This window comes from Gymnoscopelus microlampas (assembly GCF_963454915.1).
Source record: "Gymnoscopelus microlampas genome assembly, chromosome: 17".
Taxonomy (NCBI): Eukaryota; Metazoa; Chordata; class Actinopteri; order Myctophiformes; family Myctophidae; genus Gymnoscopelus; species Gymnoscopelus microlampas.
This window is the reverse complement of record NC_139954.1, coordinates 4151301-4168888: the sequence shown is the minus strand read 5'-3', so window position 1 is coordinate 4168888 and position 17588 is coordinate 4151301. Positions and strand designations below refer to the sequence as shown.

General features: G+C 43.9%; 1 protein-coding gene across 1 annotated transcript in view; it reads right to left on the bottom strand.

Annotated features, from left to right (window-relative positions):
• Window positions 1-17588, bottom strand: part of rab3gap1 (RAB3 GTPase activating protein subunit 1) — a 117973-nt gene that overhangs the window by 47728 nt on the left and 52657 nt on the right. Inside the window, 1 exon segment of the mRNA XM_084084560.1 lies at window positions 10130-10267. Within this exon segment, the coding sequence (XP_083940686.1) occupies window positions 10130-10267 (138 nt within the window).

Genomic DNA, 17588 nt, shown 5'->3' with positions numbered 1-17588 from the left:
ATATGTAGGGGGCCAATTTCATATATTTGGCATATATGTTGAACATATATGTGGCAATATAGGTTCATATATTTTCTTTCCGTGTGGGGATGTTGTTCAAACTAATGACGAATCAAAACGATCACACCGTTTTTTTTGTCCCGCCCCGCACCACAGACCAATCAGAAGCCACGGTAGGTTTCGAACCTTGGCTGCTGTGTCCCGCCTCCTGGAGATAGGAGGCATTCCAGACTGAGAAGCGCAGAGAGAAAAAAAAATCTGCCGAACGTAGCGAAGCAGGCTGGCACCCAGGCTACCAATACGGGACCAGCATGAATTGCTCAAGCCCCGCCCCCTCTGTCTTCCCATTGGCTGGCCTTTAAACAGCCATAACTCAAGTTCGCAGCATGCTACGGAGTACAAATTTTGTACATGGACTAAAACCACCAATAGGGACGAACTGTAATTACTTAAGCCCCACCCCCTCTGTCTGCCCATTGGCTGGCCTTTAAACAGCCATCATTCCAGTTTGCAGCATACTACCAAGTACAAATTTGGTAAGTGGACCGCCCCAAAGGCACCGCTTCCTTCACACAGGGTGTGATTTTTTGAATGAGCTTGCATATGAGCTTGTAGATGATCAGGGATGGTGCAACGGTGTCTTCCGTGAGGAAGAAGCCCAACAAACCCACGGTGAGGCCTTTAAGGAGGGTCATTCAAGCAAGCCGCAAGTGGAGCCTGCAGTACCACCACGGCCCAAGGAACCATCACGCCAAGAGGGAAATGTTTGGATCGGGGGCGGTGCAACGGATCTGGCGCAGCGCTCAGGTCCTGGACCTGGTGAGACGAAGGAGGAGGCCGGGCCAGGAGACAACCCACAGAGCCTAGTCCCTCCACGTGCCAGAGCCTCTCCTCCAGCCCCGGCAGAGTAGTTCCGGAGAGGCGGATTGAGTGGCCCCGTCTTGTCCTAAGAGGACTGACCGTGGGTAGCTACTGGGATGTAAGTCGGGGCTTGATCAACCCCGGCTGGGTCACCTGGGCGAGGGTGTATGTTGTTGTGAGACCCGAAACACCCGTTGACCCCAGGCTACAACACTGATGATACGTCCCAGGTGCGTCCACGTGATGTTTTCTTTATAATGAGCTTGTAGATCAGATTTGTTAGTTTTTTTTATCATGAAATCATGAAAACTCGTGCAAATCTTTAAATATATATATTCTTAAAGCAAACATTTGTAAAATATGTTGTTCCAGGGACCCCCCAGATGCAAAGATTTGAGTTACAAATGTTTGGTTTAAAAATATATATATTCAAAGATTTGCACAGATTTTCAAGATTTTTCAAAAATAGCAGATCTACAAGCTCAAGCTATGAGCTTGAGTATATCTGCTATTTTTGAATAGCCAAAGAAATCTAAAATGACAGAGATCCGTCCCCGGATTGAATGTGATTAAGAAAGCACAAGATGGAAGTCCAAGCATTTACTCTATGGGTATAATAAGGGTATCATACACCTGTGCACTCTGTGTCTTAATAGTAAAAAGCTACACCACCAGCAACACCATTCATTCAGTCCCTCTGACAGCTGAATGAATCACTGGCTAAAGCCTGATTCATACTCAGCTGTGCGCCGGTGTCACGAGAAAAAAAAAAGCCAAGTAGAAATAAATAAGGCACCAAGAAAGACGTCATTGATCTGCCTCTGTCCCCCCCCCCCCCCCCCCCAACCACTGTGTCACCATCAAGAAGAGGGGAGACAGGCCATGGGGGGGGGGGGGGGGGACAAGCCATGGGGGGGGACAGGCCATAGGGGGGGGTGGTGGGCCCCCTGCCTCCTTCTCTGGAAGCGAGCCCACCTGACACATCCATCCAGTAGAACTTTTACTACTGTTTGACCTTTACGCGCTGCATGATGTTCTCTCTCTCTCTGTGTGTGTGTGTGCGTGTGCGTGTGCGTGTGCGTGTGCGTGTGTGTGTGTGTGTGTGCGCGCTCGCGCATGCGTGCGTGTGTGTGTGTGTGTATTTCTGGAACTTTTCCTCACTCTCCCGTGGGATAATTAACCCTTTAAGACCGGGAACGCATCTGTGTGTCATTTTAAGATTTTTTGGGGCTATTCAAAAATAGCAGATCTACAAGCTCATAGCGCGGCACCGAGTGCCGCGCTATGAGCTTGTAGATCTGATATTTTTGAAAAATCTTTTAATTTATTTATATATATTTCTAAAGCGAACATTTGTAACTGAAATCTTTGCTTCTGGGGGATTCTACAAATGTCTTCTAAATCCTAACAGTTTCTTTGCAAAAAAAACTTGTGTTGCTAGAATATCAGTGGTCCTCAAACTTTTTCATGTCAAGGACCCCCCAAAGTGATATGTATTTGGCCGCGGACCCCCATCTCAAAATATGTTGTTCTAGGGACCCCTAGAACAACTGCAGATATTTGAGTTAGAATGTTTGATTTGCACAACTTTTCACGATTTCTCAAAAATAGCAGATTTGCTCAGCCCAAAGAGATCCAAAAATGACACACAGATGCGTTCCCGGTCTTAATGGGTTAATGAGGAGTGGAGTTTGGGGAGGGGGGGGGAGTGGGGGAGGGAGGGAGGCCGGGGCGGGCGAGCGAGCGAGCGAGCGAGCAGAGGGGGGAATGGGGGGGGGAACGGAGAGAGAGACAGTTGGCTGCTGGGGGAGCGATTGATGACAGGGTCTAAACCCAGCGTTGTGGAGACTGTGTAGCCCCAGGGGGAGAGAGAGAGAGCTGGGGCTGCTGCTGCTCCTCCTCCTCATGTCCTCCCCCTTCAGGAGGAGGTGCTGCTACATGCGTTGTGTCTGTCGGTCTGCATTGCATGCGTGCGTGCGTGCGTGCGTCTGTGTGTGTGTTGGGCGCCGTGTTAGTTGGAAACCTCAGATGTCTAAAACTGTAACTTTTCGGGATTCAAATTCAAATATAGCAAAAATACAGTGTTGGAAAAAATGCTCAGATATTTGACTTAAGTATCAATACTGCAATATAGAAATGCTCCGTTACAAGTACAAGTCCGGAATTAAAAATGTACTTGAGTAAAAGTACAAAAGTATTAGTATTAAAATGTACTTAAAGTACCAAAAGTAAAAGTATACTAAAATGTTTGAAAATGCGTTGTGAGCTTGTAGATCGGCTATTTTCAAATAGCCTATGTATAAAATAGGGCTGAAGTGGTTAATGTATGTTTTATAAAATAATAATTGATAATTGCAAAGTAACTCAAGTTTTCAAATAATTGTAGTGCAGTAAAGGTAAAACATTTGCCTCTGAGATGTAGTGGAGTAGAAGTAAAAGTACGGAAAATTGGAAATACTCCATCAGTCAAGTCAAAATGACCTCAAAATCGTACTGAAGTACAGTACTTGAGTACATGTACTTAGTCACTTTACACCACTGCAAAAGTAGCAGATCTGCAAAGCTCTTCCGCGCCACGTTTCGAGCGTGCGGATCGGCCACTTTCGATGCTCTTGTGTGACGCTGTAGTACGATACGAGTAAGGGCGTTAACCCTTTAAGACCGGGAACGCATCTGTGTGTCATTTTAAGATTTCTTTGGCTATATAAAAATAGCAGATATACAAGCTCATAGCGCGGCACCGAGTGCCGCGCTACGAGCTTGTAGATCTGCTATTTTTGAACAAAAAAAAAAAAATTGTGAAAATCTTTCAATATATATATTTTTTTAAGCGTTGGGATTCAGGAAAAAAAAAAATTAATCGGCATCAGGTCTTAATGGGTTAATTTATGAAAAGAAAACACAAAAAAGTTAAAATGTGGAGATAAGAGGTTCCTGCCTGACGACAGACGACATGTCTTACTAGGTGGAAAACCAAGGGGCTTGGTGGATCATCCAGAATGCTGGGGCTGTGGCTGTCATATTCCTAAATCACACCATTCATCATAGGCATCCTCTGACTGCTTTGTGCCCTGAGGGAGCTGGTAATTAAAGCCAAAATGCCAGATTATGCTTGGCTAAGCACAATTACAGGCCCCGTTCCGCCGCTAAATTTAGAGGCCATTCTCCCAGCTTAATCCACTGAGGCCGGGGAAGGCGTCCGTGACGTGTCATTTTAAGGATTTCTTTGGCTGTATTCAAAAATAGCAGATCTACAAGCTCGTAGCTTGAGCTTGTAGATCTGCTATTTTTGGAGAAATGGTGAAAACTTGTGCAAATCTTAACATTTTCAACTGAAATCTTTGCTTCTGGGGGATCCCTGGAACAACATATTTTGAGATGGGGGTCTGTGGCCAAATACAGATCATTTTGGGGGTCCTTGACATGAAAAAAAGTTTGTCAGAACCACTAGCAACATAAGTTTTCCAAAAAACTGTTTCCTATAAATCCTATAAATCCCAACAGTATTCTGAAAAACATATGTTTCTATATCAGTGGTGCTCAAACCTTTTCACGTCAAGGACCCCCAAAATGATATGTATTTTGCCGCGCACCCCCATCTCAAAATGTTTCGTTCCAGGGACCCCCCAGAAGCAAGGATTTGAGTTAAAAATGTTCGCTTTAAAATAGGGATGTCCGATATTATCGGCCTCCCGATATTATCGGCCGATATTAGCATAAAAATTGATATCGGGAAAATATCGGTATCGGTTTTTGAAAAAAAAAAAACATTTTTTTTTTTTTTTTTTTTTTTTGCTTTATAAATAAGTTACAGGAGTTCTTACTGTATATGGTGTGTGTGATATGAAATTTGAGCTTACCCTAATCACAATAATCCCCGCATATATCGGTATCGGTTGATATCGGTATCGGTAATTAAGAGTTGGACAATATCGGTATATCGGTTATCGGTAAAAAAGCCAATATCGGACAACCCTACTTTAAAAGAATATAAATATATCAATTTGCAGACATTTTCTCGATTTTTCAAAAATAGCAGATCTACAATCTCGTAGCGCGGCACTCGGTGCCGCGCTGTAGATCTGCTATTTTTGAATAGCCCAAAGTGTAAAATAATGCTTTTTTTTTAGCTCAAATCAAAAAGTGACACAGATGCGTCCCAGGTCTCAATGAGTTAAGGAGGCCCCATTTACTGCAGTACCTGAGTACACAGACAGGATCCACACTTTACCTTCCTGTGTCAAAACTCTTGGAAAAAAAAAAATGTTCTCCCCTTATTGAACTCGTTCGCTTTCTGAGCAGGAAGCGACGCAGAAAATACTCAAAAGTAGAGCATTTAGTGGGGCAGTTAAAAAAGCAGGGCAACCGTAATGCGACAGCACAAGTTGTCTGTGCCCCGCCCCCTCCCCCCCCCCCTTAACATTTCAGGTGGATGCCATTTGTCAACTCTGGTTTGAGGGGGGGGAGGAGGGGGAGGGGGGAACAGGGGCGGGGTTTTAATTCCCTCCGGAATAGCCCGCTAACTGTGCCCTCAACTTTAAAATCTCTGCAGATAGAATTCCACTCAGCAGAAACAAAGCTGGAGTGTATGGCCTGGTTTACAGTGGAACAGGATTCTTATGATAAATGGATAAGCTCCCGGTGGACAGGTCCGAGATGACACGCTGATTGTTAATACCGGAGAACTTCTGACTGTTTTAAAAGAGTAGTTCAACCCCCAAATATTTTCTATCAATTACAATTGGGTCATCGGTCAGTAAAGGAGATTCTGAGTCTCCACCGGTCATCATTATTAATTATTGGCTTAGGAATGCGACAAAAAAAAAAAAATCACACCCTGTGTGAAGGAAGCGGTGCCTTTGGGGCGGGGCGTAACTCATTTCAGTTCGTCCCTATTGGTGGTCTGAGTCCACTTACCAAATTTGTACTTGGTAGCATGCTGCAAACTGGAATAATGGCTGTTTAAAGCCCAGCCAATGGGCAGACAGAGGGGGCGGGGCTTAAGTAATTACAGTTCGTCCCTATTGGTGGTTTTAGTCCATGTACAAAATGTGTACTCTGTAGCATGCTGGAAACTTGAGTTATGGCTGTTTAAAGGCCAGCCAATGGGAATTCAGAGGGGGCGGGGCTTTAGCAGTTAATGCTCGTCCCTATTGGTGGTCTAAGTCCACATACCAAATGTGCACTTGGTACATGCTGCAAACTGGAGTTATAGCTGTTTAAAATCCTGTGCTCATCCCGTGCTCATACGGACGGACGGACATTACATACGCTGGGGGTCCCTGGACCCCTCTTTGATAACCAGTGGCACGTGTGGCCAATGAGAGGAGAGATGGCATAGGCAATCTCCAAGTCTGTGTGTGTGTGTGTGTGTGTGTGTGTGTGTGTGTGTGTGTGTGTGTGTGTGTGTGTGTGTGTGTGTGTGTGTGTGTGTGTGTGTGTGTGTGCGTGTGTTTGTATGTGTTGCTTCTTTGCCGTGCTCATCCCGTGCTCATCCCGGACATAACATATGGACGCTCATACGGACAGAGTCAAGTGTAGAGCGGTTGGCACCGCTAAAAGACTCCATGAATTCAAGGCTTCACGGGGTGTGTGATTGATAGAAAATACAATTTTTTGGGGGGTGAACTACTCCTCTAAGAGACATAAGATAAACCCCCCCCCCCCCCTGGCAAAAATCAATGAAATGTGTTAACATGATACATTTAGATGGTTAGAATGCATTTAACAATGCAGTTTAATGTTAAAGGATTTAGAAAAATAAAATGTTCTCTTCTTTCTTGTTTTTTTCTGCATTTTTGTTGAGAACAAGCTATATTCAACAGCCAATAACTAAAGAACGGAGGGTCGCGGTGACGCGTTTTTTTGTTTCCGACGGAAGCAGAGACACTCCTCCGTCTTTTGCGACACTCTGTGTGTCGATCGTCCTGGAGCTAAATATTCTGTGGCTCTTGAAATGTTAGTACAAATAAACAAAAACACTGGCAGTGGCTGATTTATTTATGTATGTACTCTGGCAGTGAATGCGTTAACGACTAAGTTATAGCTGAATTTTGTGTAAAGACACCATGATATTGTTAGGGCATGTCCAGAGATCCTGTGTTCAGAACCCATAGACTGTAGTAAGTAGTTAGTTGTGGAAGAATGAAAACAATGCAATCCGTGACACAGAATGTCTACATCTTCACTGTACAGGTTTAGAATTCGGATTCACTCCCTGGCGTCCTACACTCGCAACATGAGAAGTGTGTAGGAAAATGGAACTCGGAAAGCCTCGGACATAAAATGTATTGATGAACATAACATTGAAAGCGATGAAATGCCTTTTGTACAGTAGGTACAGTATTTGCAGGTTAAAACGTTTTTTTTTCCAACAGGAAGAAGATGCTCTGATGTAGAGCCCTGCGCAAAACTCTTTTCTTAGTCCCACTTCCCCCCACTCGCGTTGGATTTATTTATTTATTTATTTATTTTTTAAATATTTTTTATCCCTCGATTTTGTAACACTTTTTTCACCCGGTGCCAAACGGGTCCATTTGGTTCTATTTGTACACTCTCAGAGTTACACACCCGTAAGGGGCCATTTGGAAGCCCATGAGGGTCCCTGGACCTCAACTGTTATGTTATGTAGACCCACTGGTGTAACAGAGTGTCTCCAGTGAGCCAACATGCACAATACCAGCACCCTGACTCTGTTTGACCAGAATGGAACAGAGCCTTCATTAGTATCATTGGTAACACCTGTGAATGTCTTCATAATATGGCTGCTGTGAATAGAGCCTATTGAGAGAGAGAGGGAGAGAGGGAGGGAGGGTACAAAGCCGGCCACAGCCTTGGGGAAACATTTTTGAATTAATTCATTCTTATTTTTGCCTTCAATTTCTTCAAAATATTAAGACGGCCGTCTTTGTGCGATGTCACGGTGGCCCCGTTGACCACCTCCAGCCATAGCTGCGCCCACCAACAGCGGGGAAGCATCTGTGTCATTTTAAGATTTCTTCGGCTATTCAAAAATAGCAGATCTACTGTACAAGCTCATGAGCTTGAAGATCTGCTTTTTTTTTTTTTTACAAATCGTAAACATTTTAGCAAATCTTTGAATATATATATATATATTTTTAAAGCGATTTTTTTTTACTCAAATATTTGCTTCTGGGGGTCCCTGGAACAAAATAATTTGAGATGGGGGTCCGCGGCCAAATACATATCATTTTGGTGGTCCTTGACATGGAAAAGGTTTGAGCACCACTGATGTAGCAACGAAACAACAAAATAATATATGTATTTACCCACAGACCCCCCCCCCCCCCATCTCAAAATATTGTTCCAGGGACCCCCAAAAGCAAAGTTTGAGTTAAAAAAAAATATTTAAAAGAATATATACTGTATAATAAAAAAATAGCAGATCTACAAGCTCGTAGCGCGGCACTCTGCGTTCTCACTTTTTATTCTGTGTTTACACAGAGACGCAACAGTGATTGATATCGCGGACGCAACGCTTTGCGAGCTTGTAGATCGGCTATTTTCAAATAGCCAATGTACTGAATAGGTTAAAAGTGCTCATGTAGCCTATAGTCGCTTCTTTTGGGCTTGTTTTCATAGAACTGGCTGCTTATTTCTCTCGCAAAATCTAGCAAAAAGTGGTCCTATACGGCTCTGCACCAGTGCTGACGCGAACCGTGACATCGCGCGTTTTGTCGATTCCCCCGTATTGCATGTTTAGGAATGTACACGAACAAGGCAATTATACAAAGACATATCTCACAGAAAATAGGTTCACAAGGTCCCTAAAAGTCACGACGTCATGATGACGCCTACGTCGTTACCACGGTAACCAAAGCAGATAATGTGGCGCAGGGTGGCTTTGGGTCGACGTTGTTTAAAATCAGTCTGGCCACACAGATCTGTGACAGATCCGACCTGGTCACTTGCAAGTGCAGTGTGAACAGTCGGGCCAAAAAGGACCGGACTGGTTTGACTGGATTTGACTGCAGTCAAAATGGGGGGGGGGGGGGCCTAAACACCACCCATCTCATGGTGAGATTTGTGTCAAATCCCAATCCCAATCAGGGTTGCCAGATCTGCTCATTATAATTTCCCCGTGAGATTTGATTTGAAAATAGCCGATCTACAAGCTCACAACGCGTCGCATCGCGACGCGTTGTGAGCTTGTAGATCGGCTATTTTCAAATAGCTGATGTATATGTTAAAGTGCTCACGTGGCCCATAGTCGCTTCTTTTGGGCTGGGTTTCCTCGACCTGGTTGCTTGTTTCTCTCGCAGAATCTGGCAACACTGACTCTGTTGCCACAAAAACCAGACCATGGGAACTCAGGTACTTTGATAAAAGAGGAGGAGACACGGAGGAACAACGGGCAACTTTTTAATTGCATCTCCGCCCCCCCCAACACTCTGCTCCCATGCATACGTCATACATCAATCCTTTCCGAGCGAGCCGGCCATGTTCATTGATAATGCAATTGCTATGACTGTGGCCTGACACTGTCGGGAGGAGGAGGCGGACTCAATCTAATCCGAGGACTCTACGGTCTGACACGTAGACCGAGAGCCCCCCCCCCCCCCCCCCCCCGCCACACTAATGGGGCTTCCTGTGTGCCCGTTGTCACCAGGCTGGGTGTCTGTGGTGCACCTACTGTATGCTGGGGGTCTGAGAGTGTCTTCTGCATCTGTCTATCAGGGAATGTAATGGCGCATGCCTTACGACCTACGTTGAAGTGAGTGGGTGTTTGTGAGAGTGTGTGTGTGTGTGCGTGTGTGTGTGTCAATCACTGACTATAATGACGCGCTTCTGTGCCCTTTTGGAATGTGCGAGTCTACCTCAGTGTGTGTGTGTGTGTGTGTGTGTGTGTGTGTGTGTGTGTGTGTGTGTGTCAGTGCCTAGAATGACACGCGTCCACATTAAAGTGAGTGGCAGTCCACTTTATTCCATGTACGTGTGTGTGTGTGTGTGTGTGTGTGTGTGTGTGTGTGTGTGTGTGTGTGTGTGTGTGTGTGTGTGTGTGTGTGCAAGGCAATTTTGAACTTATGTGCAGCCACCTCAATGTCAGAATTCCTAGATTGAGGTGTACCTTCTGGCCTGTCGTAACATGCATGCCACACGTGTGTGTGTGTGTGTGTGTGTGTGTGTGTGTGTGTGTGTGTGTGTGTGTGTGTGTGTGTGTGTGTGTGTGTGTGTGTGTGTGTGTGTGTGTGTGTGTGTGTGTGTGTGTGTGTGTGTGTGTGTGTGTGCGTGCGTGCGTGTGTCTCACCTTAAAGGACTCCATGTCGGACAGCAGACAGGCGCTCTGCATGCGGGCGCGGAGGTGGGCACCCTCGGCTGAGGTGCCCAGCTTGGCCAGCACCTCCGACTGCTCCTCCAGGAGGTCCTCGGTCATGGGAGCGGGCTCCTGGACACACACACACACACACACACACACACACATCATCTTTATTCATGTTCACATTTCACCAGACATTCTTGAACACAAACAATAGTAGATGCAGAAGCCTGGGAAACTCAACTCAAGTGTTTCAGGATACAGATCACGGGTACGCAAAGCCAGTTGTGTAATGTAACTAAGTACATTTACTCAAGTACTGTACAGTTTTTTTTCCTTTACTGGAGTATTTCCAATTTTCAATACTTTTACTTCTACTCCACTACATCTCAGAGGCAAATAGTGTACTTTTATTGCACTACAATTATTTGAAAACTTTGGTTACTAGTTACTTCGCGGGTATAAATTATTTTAGTATAAAACATATACTAAACATAACCACTTCCGCCCTATTTTATACATAGGCTATTTGAAAATAGACGATTTTCAAACATTTTAGTACTTTTACTTCTGGTACGTTAAGTACATTTTGATGCCAGTACTTTTGAACTTTTACTCAAGTAACATTTTGAACACAGGCCGTTTACTTGTAACAGAGTATGTTTTTATTGTGGCTACTTTTATTTAAAATATCTGAGTACTTCTTCCACCACTGCAGGAAGCATCGTCTCCTCCATATGTGGCGACTGCCAATTATCAAAGACACCGAACAGACTTTAGCCAATGCCTTAGCTCTTGGCTTATTGGGCATTCATGCACTCTGCAGGCCTCTTACAACTAATTTATGGTCATTACCGAGGGTTCCAAAAAGCACTTTAGATTTGTACTTTAGCACCTTGGTAAGGAATGCCTCTTCCAGACTGAGGTCCAGAATTGGCACTTCTATACACACGCACGCACGCACGCACGATCCCCATAAGAGAAGATTTTCTCAACATTATGCCAAGATTTTAGCAGCTCTAATGCGCCGCATTGTCTATTTTCGAATAGCTGAAAAATAGCCAAGACAGGATAGAACAAAGTTATAGCTTAAAAGGGACAGTTCACCCCCAAAATGACTTTTTCCCTATCAATTACACACCCCGTGGAGACTTGAATTCATGGAGAGTTTTTACTTTGTGTCTCATTCTTAAGCCAATAATTTGATGACGACGGCGGCGGCTCCGATAGGAGACTCAAAGTGTCAACTTTGAGTCTCCTACCGGAGACATTAGCATCTTTCCCCCGATCATCAAATTATTGTCTTAGGAATGCGAGAAAAAAAAAAAAAAAACATGAATTCAAGCCTTCATGGGGTGTGTTATTGATAGAAACTATCCCTTTAAGATCTTCTTTCATTTCAGTGAACCTCATTAGTCAATCAATCGATCAATGAACTTTATTATTCATTCATTATCCCTTACATATTGAGCTTGTTGTCATAAATGTCATGCCTGGGGTAAATAAAAGTAAAATAAATGTATAAATAAATAATAATAATAAACCCAATAAAGAACAATGCCGAAGGTGGCAACAAAAAAAAAAAGTAACACAGTTGAGTTGTCCCACAGTTGGACCCCCATCTCAAAATATTTTGTTCCAGGGACCCCCCCCCCCCCCCAGAAGCAAAGATTTGAGTTACAAATATGGAGATAAGAGGTTTCTGCCCGACAGCAATGATATGGTTCCAGGAGGTACAGGTAAAGTGGTCTGGCATAGAACTACCTTTACATTATCACACTTGTAGGAATTCATGCTTCTTCTCTGAGCATCGGCTGAAGCAAAAAGAATAAAGAATGTTCAGACATCATCTGAACTTTGATCCTGCACCCTTTTCGTGGTGACGTCATGCGTGCGCACACACGCACACACACACACACGCACACTTTTTTTAAGCAAACATTTCTAACTGAAATCTTTGCTTCTGGGGATTCTACAAATGTCTCAAAACTTTTCATGTAAGGGACCTCCAAAATGATATGTATTTGGCCGCAGACCCCCCATCTCAAAATATTTTGTTCCAGGGACCCCCCAGAAGCAAGGATTTGAGTTAAAAAATGTCACTTTAAAACATATATATATATTCAAAGATTTGCAAAAAATCACGATTTAAAAAAGAATAGCAGATGTACAAGCTCATAGCACGTTGTAGATCTGCTATGTTTGAATAGCCAATGTATGAAATAATGGTTAAAGTGATCACACAGATGCGTTCCCGGTTTTAATGGGTTAACCACTGAAAGCTATTAACACATTGACCGCCAGAGGTTAATCTCATAATGTACTCACCAGTGCCAACGTTTTATTGTTGTTTTTTGTTTTTTTCACGTCGCCATAGACCTTGTTAAAATCCGTAAGATTGAGCTGTGCACTGTTTGTTTACATCGCGGACATCTGCCTGGTTCGAGCAGTGAAGACCACGTGTCAAACGGTGCCTCCATGTTGTAGTTAGAACGGTTTATGTTAAACAGTGATCACCGAGGAGAAAAAACTACGAGGAGAAAATGGAGTTTCAGTTTCGTTATTAGAATGAGGGCCGACGGGATCGGCAAAACCGGAACCCGATTTAATTCTGTTTCCGGCGGTGTTACAATGAAATGGTACGTGTCGAAAATTGAAAAAAGTTTTTTTTTTTTGAAAAAAAGGAAAAAGCACCACAGCCCGTAGGCTACGGGATCGGCACGTTACGGTTGGATTTATCGGCCCGTAGGCTACGGGCCCGGCGGTCAGAGTGTTAACATGAGCTTGTAACGAAAATAATAACTACATTGGATCCATTCGGAACACAGGTTATTTTTTCCGCCATTTCCCACGTCCACCGTTGTCCACCTTTCTAGATATATACAAGGTTTCTGCCGGACATCGATGATGACGACATACTGTACTGTACTGTACAGTACCAACTGGTCCTTATTCTCGCCTCTGAATGAAACAGGGCACACCACGGCCTTGGGGCTTTCATATAAAACTAGGTTTAGATGAAAGAGCCGTGCAAAAAGGATGTCAAAGTCACGGGGAGAAGTGAGATGCAACTAGGGATATAAAAAAAAATACCATTTCAACCCTCTGCTCTGTAGTAGCGTATGGCATGACTCCACCATTAGTGCCACGGCTATTATTACTGTCCATACATGTTCCTAACCCTGACTCCAATGCTCGTTCTGAACTCTTGTTACACTGGTGTAAAGTAACTAAGTACATTTACTCAAGTACTGTACTTAAGTGTGTGTTTCCCATTTTCAGTACTTTTACTTCTACTCCACTACATCTCAGAGGCAAATATAGTACGTTTACTCCACTACAATTATTTGAAAACTTTAGTTACTAGTTACTTTGCAGATATAAATTATTACATTATAAAACATACATTAACTCATTTAATGCCATGCTCATTTTTGAATTTTGGCTCTGAGTCCCACCATTCAAATTCATTGTAAAAAAAAAAGTGCTTAGGAAGCGAGATACAGCCTTTTTAAGTTATAGGTTAAACAAGGAGTGGATGGAGCAGCAAATCTTCAAATCATCATATCTTGGGTTCTGAACATGTTTTTCCAAAAAAATATATATATATATTTTGAAAAAAAAAAATGTTTTGGATTTTTTTTTTTCATGACGTCTTTGACGCCTTTTGGCGCTCAGGGCGTCAGGCCACATGACTTCTTTGACGTCTTTTGGCACTCAATGAGTTAATCACTTCAGCAATATTTTATACCGTGGCTATTTGAAAATAGCCGATCTACAAGCTCACAACGCGTCGCGAACATTTTTATACTTTCACTTTTGGTACTTTAAGTACATTTTGATAAAAATACTTTTGTACTTTCACTCAAGTAAATTTTGAATTCCGGACTTTTACTTGTAACAGAGTACTTGTACATTGCAGTATTGATACTTTTACTTAAGTAAAACATTTTAGTACTTTTTCCACCACTGTCTCTGAACTCTTGTACTGCATTCCATTAGGGTTCCTGTTACTGGTATAAGAAATAAATGAAAGAGTGATGCTGCGCCGACATAACGATGTAAATCAAACGGGCTCCATGCCGCAGCGGCGGTGCCCGGCCACCCGTATGCCGATAACGGCGCCCCCCCCCCCCACGCCCCCCCACCCCCCTGCTGGTACCTGCTTTAAAGTCGCGTGCGCGTCAGCCAGCAGCACGGTACCTGCAAACTGTGTGTGTGTGTATGTTTGCTTTTGTGCTGCATAGCTCTTCATTTAATACGACCTATCGAGAGAGAGAGAAAGAGAGATCTGTGCGGGGACGCTGGAGAGAGCAACCTGGTATTAACACATTGACTGCCAGTCGCGTAGATCTACGCAAAACCGATTAAAAGCCGCCACGTGCCAATCGCGTAGATCTACGCGATTGGCACACTACGTCGCTTCGCGCCGCGTTTCAAGCTTGTAGATCTGCTACTTTTGATGCTTTTGTGTGACGCTGTAGTACAGGGGTGATGCAACTTTGATGATGGAGAGGGCCACTATATTTCCACACTCACTCCAGAGGGCCACATTGCATATACTGTCGGGCAGACACTTCTTATCTCCATATTTTAACTTTTTTTGTAAATTAACGGCGTACTTTCTATGTCACACGAAAGTAGAAAAAATAGCCAATCTACAAGCCCAAAACGTATCGCAGTGCGACGCGTTTTGAGCTTGTAGATCGCCTATTTGTGCTATTTTTGAAGTAACATTTGTATTTAATTTCAAATGCATGTAGTTATACTTATGTTAACTTTATGAACTTAAATACAAATACATTGGACATAAAACAGGCAATAGAATTGTAATACTAGTCATTAAGCTACAAATATAGACTGAAGTCATTAAAGCGGGTCATGTTTGGAATTGTAACAGCTGAAATCAATAATATATCAGTGTTCCGATATTAACCTGCGGGCTGCATTAAGAGAAGGTGGGGGCCGCATGTGGCCCCCCAACACAAAAAGTATATGAAGATAAGAGGTTTCTGGCGCGAACAGCGACAACATGAACGGTGTCTGTGTGAAGACATGGAGACAGATATGGATCCGGGGACAGAGAGACAGACAGATAATAGATGGATGCTTGCATGGGGGCCAAAGAGAGACAGAGGGATGAGAGAGAAGAGAGGGAGCGTGTCAAGGAGAGAGAGAAGGACATACAGTACAGCCGGGGAGACGGCAGAGAGAGATGGAGAGGATGTGAGGAGAAAAGCGCCAAAGCGCCGCGTTTGATGTAGCAGAGAGCGGAAGAAAAGAGACGTTGTTTTGCTAAGGGAAAAGGACGAGAGCAAATCTTAACCCGTTCAATCCGGCGGGACGCATCCGTGTGTCATTTTTAGATTTCTTTGGCTATTCAAAAATAGCAGACATACAAGCTCACAGCGCGGCCGCGTTATGAGCTTGTATATCTGCTATTTTTGAAAAATTGAAAAATTGATAAAATTGAAAAATTGAAAAATTGAAAAATTGAAGAAAAAAATAAGATAATCTTTTAATATATATTTTTAAAGCGAACACCTGCTAAGATTTTTTGGGGGCTTTTTATGCCTTTATTTAGAGAGGGATGGGGAAAGTAGGCTGACAGGATATGGGGAGAGAGATGGGGGGGGGGGGGGGTGACACGCAGCAGAGGTCGTCGGGAACGTGAGTCGAACCCGCGCCACGCCGTCAGGCTGGCATTGCAGCCTAGGGTGCCTGGACCGCCACGCTACGGCCTAGGCCCAAAGCGAACATTTGTAACTCAAATCTTTGCTTCTGGGGGGGGGGGTCCCTGGCATAAAATATTTCACAAATGTTTAAAGATTTGTCAAAAAATAGCAGATCTACAAGCTCAGACCGCGCTATGAGCTTGTAGATCTGCTATTTTAGCCAATGGCCAAAGACAACTTAAACGACAGAGATGCGTTCCCGGATTCAATGGGTTAAAGAATACCAAACATCCCTGGATGATGATATATCCAAATAGTTAGAGGCTCTGAGTGTGTGTGTGTGTGTGTGTGTGTGTGTGTGTGTGTGTGTGTGTGTGTGCATAAATGTGCCTGTTCGCATTTTTCTTTGTGTGTATATATCCATTCGCGCACACGCACACACACACACACGCACACACACACACACGCACGCACGCACGCACGCACGCACGCACGCACGCACACACACAGAGAGAGAGAGCTAAAGCAGTCCCAGGAGAAACCGTCTGGCCGGCAGCAGAAATGCTGACGGTCGTTTCTTTCACACTCACATGCTCCATGTATCTCCTGCCCTCCCTTTCTCTCCCCGTCTCTCTCTCTCCCTTTCTCTCTCTCTCCCTCCCTCTCTCTCTCTCCTCTTTCCAATGCTCCGTTCCGCTCTCTTAACTCGGCACTGCGTCCAAACCTCCTCGCCTGCACACACACAAATGCGTGTGTGTTGTGTGTGTAGTAGTAGTAGGGTTGTGTGTGCGTGCGTGCGTGCGTGCGTGCGTGTGTTTGTATTACTCCATGTGTGAAGACCAAATGTCCACACAAGTATAGTAGAATTTGAGAAATAAGACATTGTGAGGACAATTGCCTCAAAAAATGGTTGTTTTATGGTAAAAAAAAAAGGCATACATTTGGGAAAATATTCAGGGTTAGGTTTAGACATTTATGGCCCTAGCTTGCGCGCTGCCTTACCGCTTGTGCCTAAACCTTTTTGGCATGTCTTACTATTTTGAAAAAATATTTTAAAATAGGTCAAATAGCCAATCTACAAGCTCACAATGTGTCGATGTAGATTAGCTATTTTAAAATGTTTTTCAAAATAGTACAAAAAAGCCTAAAAGGTTTAGGCATAAGGGGTAAGGTTAGAGGTTTGCTTCAGAGTTTGTTTTTTAAAGACTTTTCCATAATTTACACTTAGGTGTGCACTGATGTCCTGCGCTGAACCATAGCCGATGTGTCTGGCTCCCTAGGCGGGCTCACTAACCACTCAGCTATGGCCGCCCCAGACGATTCAAACTGGAGACGATTTAAATCGGTGATATAATAAAATGTGCGATGCAAACAGCAGAGGGCGCAATCTAGTTAGACTCCCTTCCTTGTTCACCGCCTACTATTCCTGCCTGCGTTCCTTCGTCACTCACTGAACTTGCAGTTGTGCAATAGGCTAGGTTCACCCGGCCGAATGTCCTCTCAGACAATGGAATCTAAACAACTAGACGCTAGCGCTGCATAAAGAGGGAATGTGCATAGCATGTACAGATGTGCCATTTCAAAACTTCAAATGTCCTGCCATCGCCAAGACAGTACATTTTCAGGGGATTCCCAGGGCAATAAGAGGGACAAAGAAGGGCATTTAAAATGCTGAATTATTTTGATGATCACTGCTTTTATGATGCTAATTACTGGTCAAGGACCTCTTCAAATCACCTTTCACCTCATAATGAGTCTGACACCTTCTTCAACAC